The 15,541-nt window shown below is 42.3% G+C and overlaps 1 protein-coding gene across 3 annotated transcripts in view; it reads right to left on the bottom strand.

The window, feature by feature from the left end:
• Positions 1–15,541, bottom strand: part of kcnma1a (potassium large conductance calcium-activated channel, subfamily M, alpha member 1a) — a 138,950-nt gene that overhangs the window by 13,190 nt on the left and 110,219 nt on the right. For all 3 annotated transcript variants that reach the window (XM_071514998.1, XM_071514999.1, XM_071515000.1), the window contains exons 20-23: positions 8,278–8,371; positions 3,746–3,869; positions 1,599–1,823; positions 850–1,042 (exon numbers count right to left, since the gene is read on the bottom strand). In XM_071514998.1, coding sequence (XP_071371099.1) covers positions 850–1,042; positions 1,599–1,823; positions 3,746–3,869; positions 8,278–8,371 — 636 coding nt within the window. The remainder of the gene's footprint in view (positions 1–849; positions 1,043–1,598; positions 1,824–3,745; positions 3,870–8,277; positions 8,372–15,541) is intronic.

Genomic DNA, 15,541 nt, shown 5'->3' with positions numbered 1-15,541 from the left:
AGATGAGGATAACCTGTTTGTGTGTGTGTGTGTGTGTGTGTGTGTGTGTGTGCTTAGAGTAGGCGTATTGTGTGTGCATGCATGTCTATGAAGAATGGGTGTGTGTATGTGTACTGTGTGCATGCCTGCGTACATGCATTCATACATGAACGTGTGTATGAGTGTGCATTTGTGCGTGCCTGTGTGTGTGTGTGTGTGGGTCCGTGTGTGTGTCCGTGTGTGTGTGTGACTGTTTTGTTGTGACTAATGAGGAGCAGCTGAATTGGCCTGCCTGGTGATTTGTACTAGCTGCTTAATGATGATGAGGCCTGATGGGATGCCAGGCCCGTGTGTTTGTCTGCAAACATCAACAATCTGTTCCAGACGATCTGCCAGACACCAGATCACGGGGAACAACATCAAATGACACAGTCACGTTGATTACATCATTAAAAAGTATTATCAAGGAGGTTTAGCAGCATGTAATTACCAAGGACAAGACTGAAATAATCAGAAAATTATGTGGAGTAAACACTCTTCAAAGGCTTGATGAAGCAATCAACACAATGTTTTGTGTGTGCATGTCTTCGGGAGTTATAGTAAAATCAGTTTACTGCTGCCACTCAAAACAAACTCGCAGAGTATTTCAATTAAGAGTACTTAGCAGACTCTGTGCCTGGCATCATGACATATCCATCCCTCCTCCTGTAGCCCTCAGTTTTTTTCTTTCATGGTCCTTGTGCCCCCCCCCTCCCCACCCCAATCCTTTCCTCTCTTCTTTTTCCATCTTTGAGTACTATCTTCCCTCCCTGCCACAGCCTGTCCCCTTTGGGCAGCAGTGCACATGGAGTCTAATAGGGCACTCCTTACCTTGGGAATTAGCCTGTAAGACCCCAATGCTGTCATCAAACTGCATAGATTTGATGTTGAGTGATGCCAAGATGCATTCCTTATCCTGCAGTGAGGCATCGTCGATATTGTTCTGATTGGCTGACAGTATTACGCACATGTCGCAGAGGTTGATGTTGACAGCCCTTAAATCTGCCCGACTTAATGGCGTACCCTTCAGGGTGAGGAGAACAGAGAGAGAGAGGGAGAGACGGAGAGAAGCATAACACAGAGAACAGACAGACATGGGGAGAGAAAAACAAATTTAAGAGTGAGCGGAGTGGAGCTTTGGGAAATTAGTTAACAAGTATTCTTGTTTTGAGGCGATGACATTCCACTGATCTAACTGGGCATCGGGGAATCAGAGACGTGGACTAATCTAAAGGCTAGCCTGCGCTGAGGGCCGTGTTTGGGGTTCTCTTCTGATCATCAGTCAAGCCAGGCCTAACAAGCTCTAAGGCAGCCAGCCACGCCATCTGTGATGGGCACTGCAGCTGTGGCTCACATGAACTCCATTTTGGATACGCAGGATGTGTCACTGCTGTGGATGAGGGGAGTGAGCTCTCATGGAATGATCATTCAATTGAGTAATTTGTGATCAAATCAAAGTGACAGTCACTTCCCTCTTAGGATTACAATGTGCATGTAACTGTCAAATGTCAATGCCCTGTTAGTGGAACACGGACTCTGGTTAAAAATGGTCTCCCATGGCAGTGAAGCGGCATACTCACAGGTAAGATGGACACCTTGGGGAAGTTGTGTAAGGTTTCCCACTCTCTCCGCAGGTAATCCAGTGAGCCCACAAACACTATAGGCTTCAGCTCATGGTAATGGAAGTTGCTGGCTCTTAAAGGCATCACCAAGTTTCGCAGCCCCACTAAAGCGGACGTGACATCCCCAAATATACAGACCACTACATGGCCACTCAACACCGTCATGGAGGCTTCGCTCCGGGTCTGCAGGGAGAAAGACACAGGGAGGGAGGGGAGAGAAGAGGAGAAAGGCATGAGGAAGAAGATGGAGACAGAGGAGAGGAAGAGACACACAGAGACAAACAGATTGACAGAATAGACAGAATAGAAATGGGTGTTGTTAACAGAAAACCAGGTAATCTTAAGTAAGTTAAGTAATGAATTATAATATCTTAACACTTGAAAGACAGTTATAAACTGTTATAAACCCATATTAAATAGTTTGTTAACCATTGATAAACTCAAAATTTTACAGTGAATGGTACATTTAGTCCAACATTAATAAAGTACTGTATGTATATGTAGAATGTACACTTAAAATGTAAATTAATGAGTGGTTAACTACTATTCTGTTTATAAGCAGTTTATTGGAGAATCAGAAATAGGATTTTAAGGGAAAAAGAACAAAATATGTGATGTGGTCTTTTTGAAGGGACAGCTGTTTTAATCAGGCGCTCGAAAATGCAGTTTGTGAGATTTTAGGCACATAAGTAGAACTAAAACACTGTCATAAATTGAGGAGGATAAATAAACAAAGCTCCTCTGTTGCAAGTTAAGGTGTAAAGTCGACACTAAACACTATGTTGAAACTAGTTAGTTTGACACTAAAGCTTTGTTTAATTGCACCATTGAGACTTAAGATACACTAAAGGGCCAACTAACCAAAACATTGTTGCAGACTGTGACACAGTCAGAGACAGTGATGTTTTCACCTTCTGTGGCCAATAATATGTGTGCCAAAATCAAATCAATCGTTGAATAAAATGATGCATTTTACCCAGACTTTCTACTAACAATGACATCAATGTAAAAGTGCACAGCAAGCATAAATAATAAAAATCTGATTAACAGATTATTTTTATGGCTGAATGACCTATCCATGTGTAAATAAATCATAGGTTTTATCCAAACATAGTAATTACATGTCAGTGAGTGCTTGCTGACTGAGGTGCTTACTGCTTACACTACTAATGTTCTGCTGACTGCCGCAAATTGGCTCATACTTTCCAAGGAATTCTTTCCTGATCCGCCAAATCAAACTTGTTTTAAAGCTTTTATTGGCCAATTGGTGGCTGATCAATCAGTGTATCCCTAACTAATAGGGTGGATTTTTTTACTGTTAGCTAGCGTAGTTTTTCATCAGTTCAATGATCTAATTTCATGTTGCCGAAGTAAACTGCATTGTATTTGTTCCTCCAGGTCTTCCAGCAAGTTTTCCCACCTATGAAATCGATACACCATGTAAACGGATACGTTACAGAAGACTTTACACCAAACAGGGGGTAGGTGTAAGATTTAAGTTGTAACTTAAGTCTATGTTGGAACTATTTCAGTTGGTGCAATCGTTCAAACGGTACGTTCAAACTAGCCTATATTTGAACTTACCGTAAGTTTAACTGGTGCAACAGGCCGCTGGTGTCTAGCTCAGACAACAACAACAAAAAATGCTTAAATCGCTAAAATATAGCTGACTGTGGCTGTGCTGCTTGTTTACATGAATTTTGGTTTGCATAGAGGAGCTAGTGAGTGGCTAGCAGGGATGTCACCGACCTTGCCCAAACAAACGTCCACCAGAGGCGGTGAAGTCCTAAAAACTTACAAACTGCCTCTTTCAAGCATTTGTGCAAACCCATGCCTGGAGTTTATTATGCTGTTCACAGATCCTTGGTGAGTATATAAAGAAAACATTTGACTCACCTTGAAACAACAGAGAGGCAGTGAGAGAAATTTCAATACACATTAGTACGTGATTGTATTACTATGTTATGGGAGGGAAACGTTTGCTCCTGAGCATACTTACTTTAACTTTACCAATGTATTTTCTGTATGCTGTAGTATGTTTTTACAGGTTCTGGTTAAATAGCTCTTGACTCATTACTCCAGTGAGTCCTCAGATGTTCACTCACCAGGATGACCTTTTCGATGTCTTTTGATGGGCACCAGTGAAACATCCCTGTCGAGTCATACTTCTTCACGTTCATATCCATATTCTCAATTTGTTCATTTCCGGGAATTAGTAGGGGATCGTGTCTGCTGAGGAAAAAGATAATAAATCAACATTAGACCAATGGTTTGCTAACCATTTTCTGAAATTACCACATCTCCAGTTGCAATAAGTGGTAGCATGAGGGAGGTAAAGTACCATCTGGGTTTCTCGTGGTCTACACCACCGATTAATATTCTGTATTCAGTGTACATCCCATTCCGAAAGTGTTAAACGCCCTACTACAATATATAGTCCCTTCCCATTCATAACTGCCACATCATTCCTCCCCTTCCTTCTGTCCTGTGAGAGTGTCCATCGCTGCCCCTGATGTCAAGTCATCAGAAAGTTGAGGGACCCTGGTGGCAGCAGTGACAGAGGACAGAGGAGGACAGCAAGGCTTGAGTGCTGCTGACTGAATGGCACGACAACACAGGGCCAATTACCAGCTTTTACCCTCTCTCCCAGCTCCTGACGCCACGCAGCGCAAACAGTAAAAGCTCCAACAGGCCCACACTTTAAATATTTCAGGAATTTGCCCAATCACATTTTGCTTCCCCAACTGATGGCCATTAATGTTTCAACAGCGTGTCACAACCAAACAGGCTAATCCGCAGCAGCGGGCTGCTGAGTTTTATCCGGTGTAACACTGACCATGAAAGGGCTCCTGTCAGCCCTGTAATACTGGCTCTCCTGTGGTTGCATTCATTCTACAAGACATGATCTCACAGTTCCTCTAGAGCCGATCCACAAAACTTTATCCCAAAGACTGAGTGAGAATCTACTGTAGGAATTTAGTGCCATTCCCCAGTAATCATTGCATATTTATAGCAATACAAATGAACTGTATTTAAAACAATCCAACCCAAATAATGACATCGTCGGTAAAAGTAGCTCTCTGCAAATCCAAAAAGAGGCAACCACAGAGAGACAGACATTTGAGTAATATAGGAGAAAGCATCTCAAGAATTTGACATACATCTCTCTCAGTATCACTCTCTCTACCCTCTATCAACACTGTCATTCACTGACAAGGCTTTGATGTTGCCTCATCCTTCAGCCTGCATTTGGGTTGCATGCCATCGCAAGAAAAGCAAAACTAAAAAAAAAAAAAAAAGCTGTCAATTAGCCACCCTCTCTCTCTCTCTTTCTCTCTCTCTGTCTCTCTCTCTCTCCCCCCCCCCTTGCCTCCCTCTATCAGTTAGTGCAGGTGATAATAACACTGACAGCATTTAGTGTTTTTACACCCAGCCTGAATCTTTCATCCAGAGCCTCGTGTTGCACCAATCAACTCCAGGAGCCCCAGCCACCCTACCCCCCACCCCCCCATCCCCCCCACCCCACCCCCGTCACTTCAATCTGCTCAGCTCCTCTCGCCTCCACGCAGGGGCTGACTGGCGCATGCAGGCAGGCTGCCGCTCCACCTCTCTCTGCCAAGACAGCTATCTTTCACAGAGCTGTCAGCGGTGTGACTGGCAGCCTGTCACGGGCTCCACACACCTCCTCCTCCCTCCACCCCCCCCCCCCCCCCCACCCCCCCCCACCCCCCCACCTCCCTCCTCCCCGCCTTGGGTTGAACCTACCACGAGGCTCGGCCACGCCCGAGGGATATCAGCCGCGGATGGCACCGTGACTTTTCCCTGCGATCGGATGCTTGTCGCAAGTCGTGACCCGTCAAAAGGGTTTGCGGGAATGACGTTAATTCTGTGGTGGCGATGCAGCTCGTTAGCGCAGTGACACGTCTGATTGGCTACTGGGAAATTACTTGAGCTAAGGGATCATATGTCTATGAACACTGAACACCATTGTTGTCTGTAGACCACTGGGATATGAACTGTGATTAAATGACACTCTGAGTGTAAACCAAAATAATCAAACAAATGAATTTATACATAAATACATAGAAAGGACCAATAGATATATAGATAGATAGAAAGATCATATTAAAATTAAGAATACAACATTTTTGCTTTTATTAGTTTGAAATAATTAGAGCAACATGGTATGTTGCTCATTAGAACTTAAAAATAATTAACATCACTAAATAAATTTGCCATCGTCCATCACATTATAAAGCAAATATTCCCACTGACCGTGATAAGCTACTGTATTAGATGCACTTTTATATAGGACAAATATTTCCCTTACAGCATGTCTCACCCCAGTCTCTCACTCCCTCCCTCTCCCTTCCTCCATCTCTCCCTCCCTCCCTTAGTATATATTTCAAACAGAGTTGAGTTATTCCAGTGTATCACTCTGCAGTCGCAAGCTGGGGATGGGCGTGCTCCCCCAATCCCTCTCTGCCAGGCTACGAAGGCAGCCTCTCGCTTTGAAAATTTTCCCCATCATGCAAACTGACAAAGGCATGCTTTTCAAAAACCCACAGCCAATCTGTTGATCATTATTTATTTACAAAGGCCTTCAGGCTGCAAGTCCTGTAAAAACCGTACTTGATATAGTATACGCTCGCTCTCTTGCTAGCTCTCTACTGTGTTTTCCCCCTCCTTGCTTGTAGAATAAAGTATCCCTAAGGCTACCTCAAACAATCACTTTTCATTGTGCATAAAATCCACCTTGTAAAGCACAACTGTTTAATATATATGGTGTTATATGTTGACGGGGGCAGCTGTGAAGGGGGGCTGTGGACTGTGATGGGTAATTTGATGTTTTGCTGAGGGCTAGGACTTGAAAAAAAATCTACACCTATAACAGAGGACCTGTCATCTCAGTACCCAAGAGCCAGCAGAATACAGAAGCACCCCTAAAGCAGAGAAAACTTTGACACCACTTTGAAGCGTTTTCAAAACCGAGTAAATAACTCGCAAGAATTATTATCACTGCGAGATCAAAGCAAAGATGCATATATTACATGGCAAACGGGGACCATCTCCTAGGCAAAAGAGGATGAGAAGAAAAGGTTTTGTGCTTTAAGTTAGGCAACAAAACTAAACACCCTTTTAAACTAGCAGTTAGCTGGAAATGTGCCAATGTCTAGTTGTTTTTGTAACAGTTTGCTCCCTCTGAGCAAGGGCATCTCAAATGTTGCTCTGTTGCAAACTAGACTGAAGGGTATGACTCTATGTTGGGCTAATGGTTTGGCAAGTGTGAAGGCTTATTAAATGCTTTTTTTTCTGAAGAACTGAGGGGGAGGCCGACAAGTATACTGGACAAAATCACACAGGCATGCTAGTACAGTAGGAGGAATGTTGCCTAAGGGAAGCTAGCAAGACCGACTTACAAAGTAAATCCAAAAGAATGTAAGGAAAATGCTTTACACAATAACAGCAATTTATACCAACTGAAAGCAAAAATAAAAACAAGTTATGAGATAGAAATTCATTTATAGTAGCATTCTCGTTTGTAGCAATTGAACATAAAATAAAGATGTGCTTGGTTTGATTTTTTTTTTTCTTCTGTGATGGTGTTTGGCTTTTAGGCGTTTGAATTCCATACATAAAAATCTATTAATATGATTCAGAATGCCATTATTATTTTCCCCCACACAATTCAGACACAGAGAGAGTTTTGAATCTACCGTGCAGAAACTTAAACACTTAGCTACCAACAGAGACAAGAGCGTGTGACAAAAACCACACAGCACCCTATTTAGATTTTCCTATTGTATATTCATAAAGATTACGGCCATAACACTCACTCTCATTTAGAGACGGGCAACTTAGCTGTGAGTGTTCCTGTCTTCTCAGATATTTGCCACCATGCCTTTACCCTGCCATCCCAATCCGCAGATCTTGCCCTCTCTGTATTTTCCACGCTGTTGTGTTGCAAACCCCGTCTCACAGCCACGGCAGCACAAAAACCTGGCCCTTTTATCTTTCAAAATCAATTAACGGCAATTTAATTTCACAGGACAGGATAAAAGGAAGGTAATATTTGAATTCATATTTGATTGTGATGATACATCTCGCATATGGCCTTAAGTACCAGAAACAGTACTCACAGGGGTTCCCACAATAGAGGAGTAGCCTCGGGGCAGAGTAACCATGCAGGTCCCTCTGATTGGTTGCTGGTGTCATTAGTGCCAGCATTGTTTAAGGAGTACATGTGGACCAGACCGGAGGAGGTGACAGCTGGGACTTTAAAGCCAGAGGAGTTTTCAAACGGCTCCTCGCAGCCTCTTTTCATGACAGAAATATTATTTCAGCTCTGTCATTAACAGCTGACAGCATGCCATCCTAAACAGCCAGAGCCTAACAGGGCGCTTCTCCGCTCTCTTTCTCTCACAGAGTTTCTTACCTCCCTCTTCTTTCACCCCTAATTTGCCCCCTCCCATCCATCCTAACTCCCACCATCCCACCATCAGCAACATCCGCCTCTGAAGTACCTCTCACACACATCCCTCCATCCCTTCCTCCCTCCCCTTCTTCCCTGTATCTGACTATCTTTCCCCTCACTCCCTGTTTGAAGGCTGGAAGGAGTATGAAATCAGCGTCTTACCTCATCATTTTGGGTGAGCAGTTGGGTGAGTTTCGCATCCCTCCGTTGCGCTGCTTTTTTTTAGGCGAGAGAGTTGATGGATGCTCGTCTTCGACTGCAAACACATGCACAGAATGTCAGAATAGCTGGATAGATGGTTGGGAAATGTGTGTTGGACCTGACATAAAAAAAATAGCCAACACTCAATCAATCATTGCAAACCAAAAGAAGGAAATTAATACAATGTCAAATTGAGAGAACTCCAAAATATAGAGAGAAAGCGTTAGTAAGGGACAAAGGTAAATCTGAGAAAGGCAGGAGAAAACCACGGAGAAAAACCAATTAAGACCTGAAAATGTCACCGAAGGCTCACATCCCAAAACCCCCATTTTTGGTTCTTCTCATGTACACTTTACAGGGCCTACAGTAATACACTACTGCATCTGTTCAGTACATCCGATAAATTCTGCATGGTTGGACCTCTAGCAGTCTGCATCAGAGTGACCGCGCTTACCTATGGCAATAATCGCCATGTGATGGCACAGACTGTCATTGTCAGTGGGGCACGGGCAAAAGCAATGACAGTGAGATAAAAGAAGGTTATGAGGATGGTTCTTGAGTGGGTTGTTTTGTTTTGAATGGATGACTCTACGGCTGATCCCCACCCCCTCATTCCAGTTGTAGCTAAAGCGCACGATGGCTCTTCTACAGGTCTACCTCCATGCCATGAGAACACTTAGCACTCAGCACACCCTGAAGGACAGCGCTCTCACAGGGCCAAACAACACTCCAACGGGGTATGAATTAGTGTGGGCTATGAATATCGAAAGCAGCTAGCGAATGCACACCATCCTCCAGTAGAAGAAGGTCAAGACTAGCCTTAAAACTTTAAATGAAAAATAAATGAGTTGCAGAACCTCATGTAAGATTAAATATCCCCTTTTTGTGTTTGACACTTTGGTGTTAAGCTTTTGCAGGACGCTGAGCCACAGCCACAGTGATGTTTTAGATTAGTTTGATCTGATTTAAGTTCAGTTTCCTGTCAACTACTCTTTGCTGCGTGAAAGAACAAAAAAAAATGTCAAACTTTGCTACAGTCCCAGACAGAGAGGACTAAAAAGAGCAGCGAGAGTGAGGCCAGGCCCAGCCGTCTGAAGATTTCAGTCTGGCTAACGGCAGTCTGATCTTCACTACTGTCTGTGAGTTTCAAGAGCTTTCAGACAGGCACCCAGATACTCTTATCCACTCTGCACTCTCCCAGCACAAATGCCAAGTCCACCGTCACTTCAAACCCATATTAGTCCTTTGGTTAGAAATCAATAACACAGCATGATATTAGTGCAAATCAATGTGCACGCTGCAAGCTGTGACTATTCCAAGCATGTGGAATTTCATTATTGTCTGAGCACCCATTCTAGACTGTCACCTAATTCTGCTAATAAAAGATAAGAAATATGACTTTGCCTTCTAATAAAATGTCATTCTCTGACATTTCCTTTATGCAATTGGGCATTCTGAATAGCTAATATCACAAGCACTTTCCACTTTACAAATAATTCTCTCTCTAATGTACTTGCACTGAAAATATCACATCAGAAAATATATATTCCTAGCCATCTTGTTTCACAGACTCCTGCAGTTTTAAACTTAAATTTGTTAAGAGCAAAAGCGTAACACCTCTCAATTAGAGCCACAACAATAAAAATAAATGTTTTGCAGTCACTGGGTAAAAAAGCTTTTAAGTAATAAAAAAATATGTTTTATTTCCAGCCCCCAAACCTCAGTCTCTAATTAAAAAAGAGTCCTCAGGAAAATAAAAAGAACAAATGCAAGAGAAGCTCTTCCACCGCATATGTGAAAACTCCTGCAACATTTTTTTTTTTTTTTTTGGAAAACAAATACTGATAAGCAACTCTTTTCTGTCTATTCTATATTCAGTAGCTTTAACACTCCACAGTTTGGAAGTCACCCAGACAGTAGTGGTTGTTGTACTAGCAGGCACAAGTGCTAAATCCATGCAAAGCAGCAGCGGCAGCGGCAACAACAGCAGCAGCTCCGGCAGAGCGAACCCTCATGCAGCAAACAACACAAGATGGTAGGACAGGACAGGCGGGGTTACTGACTGATGCATCCCGCTAAAGGGGCAACCTACAGGGCCTACTGTGACTGAGCAGCGTGGCATTACTGGGGTGGTAGCGGTATTTCACCGGCAGGCTGCGGGCCCGGTTCAGCCGACTCTCAGCCAGCGCTCTGGCCAGAGCGTCTCCAGGGCCTGAGATACTGAGGCGCAGTCGCGAGGGGTCGGCCCCAGGCCCCGGCCCCACGGGGAGCAGGCTTCCTTTACGGTTATTAACGAGGGGGATGTTGGTTGAGCCCGGCTTGACCAGGGGGTCCTGGTAGGGGTGCAGGGCGTTGGGATGGAATGCATTTGAGGTGATGGAGGTGGAGGTGCAGTTGGTGATTTTAATCGATCGGTTTTGAAAAGACGGTCTAACTTCATCCTTTACTGTCAAACAATGGAGAATAACAACAGTGAGAGAGAGCACTGTATTAGTGCTCAGTTGTTAGAATAGCTGTTAAGTTATTTTATGCCATATTTGTTTAAAAGCTTTATAAAGGTTAGAACAGCTGCATATGTTTTTTGGGGAAAACAGCTTTAATTAAAATTCAGCTTTTTATTGTATAATGTAAACAAGCCAGTGTGTAAGTAAGAAAAAAATACACTAATGTGAGATAAATATGAAATAAATATCTGATAATTATTTTACTGTTTAAGAATTAAACACTTGTTTCTGTGAAAAAGGTTGCAATTTTCCTTGTAGGCTATTAATTTCTCCTTTGATCAGGTAAGTTCTGAAAGTCAAAAATGCATGCCATAAAAGCAGGCTTCATTTATCCCATAACTGATGCTGACACTTCATTTTTATTTAACGTCACTTATCCACTTGGCATGCGCTTTAACTGAAATGTTCAAAATGACATTTACTTTGCATTCGTGACAAACATGAATTAATTAGAGGCTTCCCAGTTTCCTTACTCAGTTGTGCTACACTGCCTGGTAGAACAAAGCAGAGACACTGTCTGGCTAAAGCCAGTCAAACCAAATCAGGTTCAGTGTCATCTCAAGCATAATGTGTAGCACATTACTTTCATTTCAACAAATCTAAAACTATAGCTAATAATTTATAATATTACAAATTTAAAACCTAACTTTAATCATAAAACATTTAGAGAAAATGATCCATTTTGGATTATGTATGGACATGATCTTTATTTCAAGACCAAAAATCCAGTCATCCTATTGTTATACTGTATCACGCTGATAAGAACATTACTGTAACTTCAGTAATAATCACAGTGTTGCCAGGGCCACCTGCTGTGTTGAATACATACATGCATACCACACCCGATGCCCACCCAGCCATCCAACCAAACATACACTCACACACACACTCACTCACTCACACACACACTCCTACTAAGGCTGCCGAGTCAACCCATATGTCTGCATGTATTGAAGGGGTCAGGGCAAACTGCGGGAGGACTACAAGAGGAGGGGGAGGTGAGGCAAATATCTGTTTGTAAAGTCGACAGGGAGAGGCGGAGCACTTTCCTCCCTTTGGTAGGATGGGTGGTTGGTTGGTTGGTTGGTTGTTTGGTAGGGAGAGCATGGTTGGGTGGCCCCGGGCGATAAACAGACGTTTATCCCAGCCGTCAGCTGCCTCCTTGATTTACGGGGCGCCACCGATAGCTCCTGGATTCATCTGGCCCTTGTCAAACACGCGCAGCGTTAGAGCGCGCTCACCCGCCCTGGCAGGTCCACTGTGCACTCTGAACAACCCAGACGGCAACTGTCCCTTCCTGAAATGCTAATCACATGACGGCACCGTCGTGCATGCAAGCCTTATCAGATCACCGTGACCCAATGTAAACTGGATGATGAGGCAGAGGAATAACATAAAAATGTTTACTTTTGTATGTGAGCTAAGTTGGCTTCGCTTATATGGTGTTTATTGTATGAGCAAGCTTTGACCCACATCTGCATTGAAACTGCACGAAAAAGCCTTTTAGGCCGCGCATTTTTGTTTTCTTAGTATGGTTAAATGTAAAAATAATTCTGATATTATGCCTACTGCAATCCATTTAGTTTTGCCATCACACTCAAGAGGCAGTAATTATTCTAAAGAAGATTTTTTTAAATAAAAAAATCTGTCTTTATGTCTTCAAACTCAATCTGCTTAATGATAAGAAATACATGAAATAAAAATATACATATAAAAAGTTAGAAGTGACAAATAGCATTTCAAAACTAAAATTTATTCTTAACCAGTAGAATAAAGAGTAATGCATTTAACAATTATTTACCAAAGATTTACCTAAATTGCAATCAGCTTTGAATCGAACACCAGCCTCTTTTTGACTTCCACTGTTCCCTGGTGTTGTAGCGCCATCTGCTGCTAGATGCAGCACAATACAAAAAGAATATTTCATAGAGCTAAATAATATGGTCAAACACAAAAGAATTTCTATTCAATTCAATAAATATTAGGGACTCAAAACTTATGGAGTTTTAAATAAGCAATTAATTTCATGTCAACATGTAACATGTTTTAATAAATTAATAGGTTAAGGTAGAATATGTCTGAATTAAACATTGAATTAAAACACTGGTTAAACTGTAATTAAACTGTCTTATCGCTTTGCGTCTGTATTAGACATATTAGCAATACATTCTAAAGGTATAAGGGAAAACAAAGCAAATACCAAAGCAGAGCATCAGTATTAATCATGTGACATGACATAGTGAGGCGACTACTGTCTAAACACCGGGAGAGCTGAAGCAGAATGGAGAGGGACAGAGAAACACACTTACGTGATCTGACATATCCATTATACTTATATTTGGCTGAGGAGAGTGCAAAGACAAATGGCAGGTTACATAGAGGGAAAAAGGATGATAATGAAACAGACACACATTAGGAAATAGAGACATCAAAATGAGATGGGATGGAAATTTTAAAAACGTAAGACAATGATAAAACAGTATTACTAAAATGCGTGACTAATAAATGCATAAATAATAAGCATAAATATAGGCATAAATAATGAAAATATTTGTGATCATGGGTGGGGGTGGTGGTTCAAATATGGGATGATGGTGCAACAAAAAATGAACCAGAAGGGTGGATGGCATGAACTGTCCAGGCACAGAGAGCAGCATATGGAGTAAGCCATGCTTTCAGGGAAGTCGTGTGACTTTTTAAACAAAAAATGCCAGTCTAATGGTTGAATTTTTTTTTTTTTTTTTTTGGCCAAAGAGCTAAGTTTGAGCTCAACAATGTGACGTTTCTCATTTAGAAACTCATGAAATACTTTGACTTATCATGGATGGATTTGAAAGATATTACTGAATTTGAATGAAAATAATCCTGAGAATTGTGATCAACATAGTGAGGTGAAGGCTCCAGTCTGTAGACAGAACAATCAAAGCCACCTAGAGAAACAAAGACAACAACTACATACTCCAAGTACACATCCAAAACACACAGCAGACACACGCTACAAAAAAATAGCATTGCTAACAGAGCAGAAATGCAGAGTCTTGAGCTTTTCAGCCAGTCCGGATCTCTGGCTTACTGTACATAAACACAAATGGGGAAACTGATTTTACATTCCTACAGGAACAGAGGCTCAATTCTACATTTTTAAATGTCCCTCTATGAAGCAAGGTTTTGAATGAGGTTTGAGCAAGGTCTCCACCTCTGCCAGTTTTATTGAATGGGAATTATAAGACCTTGACTGGGGAGTTACTGAGGACCAATCCATGCATTTGTACATTAGGTACTTGAATTGAGCTCTAGACTGTGAGCCGCTGACACTCCCTGCTCTTCACAGAGTCTCTTCCAGCAGTAAAGGTCACAGTGAGGGCCCAGGGCTGGCCTATGACACAGACCCTCAAACAGGGACCCACAGTGGCCCTGGCATCTGTCTCTAGCGATCTGCCCGTGCGGCAGAGGCGGCAGACTAACTGGCTAGCATCTGGGGCGTAGCGAGGCGGCGTAGGACAGAGGGTAGAGGGGGAACCAAGCCTGCCTGGTGGACAGGAGCTGTCAGGGCAGGTTTGGTGACGGACCAGCGGGGCCGGGAAAATGAAAATGCAAACATAATTTCCATGTCAGGATAGATAAGGTCCCCAGCCATGAGATGCAGATGCACACGCATGCACAGACACACAAACAGAAGTGCACGTTGTTACACACGCGTCATGTGCACACACGCGCGCACGCACAGCCCCGTAGGTCCTAGACTAGCCTTAGCTCTGGCCGAAAGCCGCTCCGTAGCCTCGGGACCCCAACCCCTGTCCGTAGCCCAGCTCTATAGTAGCTTCAGCCACGTCATTATATAAACGCCCTCTCATCTCTCAGCTTTTCTCACTGAATGGAGCTGGCCTACTGTGATGACGGTAAGGCACAAGAAAGCCCATGTATCTACTAGAAACAGACTAAAAATAAACTTCTATGTTTGCTAATATCTTTGAATAATCTGTATTGTAATATTTTAAAACATAAAAAAAAATTAATGCATTTTTGAGGTTGATAATATAAGTCAGTATACACAAAAAACACAAGGGAAAATCATTATCTTGAACCCTTGCCCATCTATCTTTTTTGTCCTACAGACCAAAATCCTCTATTTAACTTCTTACAAACACTGGAAACTGCCAATTTTGCTCTTATCTTCTGCCAAATTCTCTTTCTGTCCCTTTCCACCTCTCTCTTTACAAATGCTCCTCTCTATTTCTCATGGGTCTCATGTCTCAGGGGTGACAGAAACACAAATCCTAAATCCTATTTTCACTCTATTAATTCTTTGGCTGACTGTATTGTAGACCTCAGGATTACTACATGAGCACACGCTAAAAGAATGCAAATAAACAAGCGCATGGTAACAGACTTCTGAAAGGATTCATCTGTTTCGTCAAATACAGTATCACATTATTCACTAAAACACTTGTACAGATGCATAATACAAAAATGGCCATTAAAATATTGTATCCTTAAAGCCCACAAAGTAACTCTTTAAAATGCTGCATGGCTCAAAGAGTTTCACATGTCTCCCATTAAAAAGGTGTATTATATTTCAATTGAAAAAGAGTGCTGCACTGCATATTTGTGTGGTCTGAATGTGACTCGCATAAGAACATACGGTGTATTAAAAGAGAGAGTCCTTTCCAAAAAAAGTACCGGGCTAGAAAAATCTGGTTCAGATGTACAAGAGAGCATGA

This window comes from Centroberyx affinis, unplaced genomic scaffold (assembly GCF_046629955.1).
Source record: "Centroberyx affinis isolate AG114_WGS23_722 - 3 ecotype Tasmania unplaced genomic scaffold, CSIRO-AGI_Caff_v1 ptg000292l_1, whole genome shotgun sequence".
NCBI classification, from domain to species: Eukaryota; Metazoa; Chordata; class Actinopteri; order Beryciformes; family Berycidae; genus Centroberyx; species Centroberyx affinis.
The sequence above is the reverse complement of the archived record's forward strand: the minus strand, read 5'-3'. Positions and strand labels throughout refer to the sequence as shown.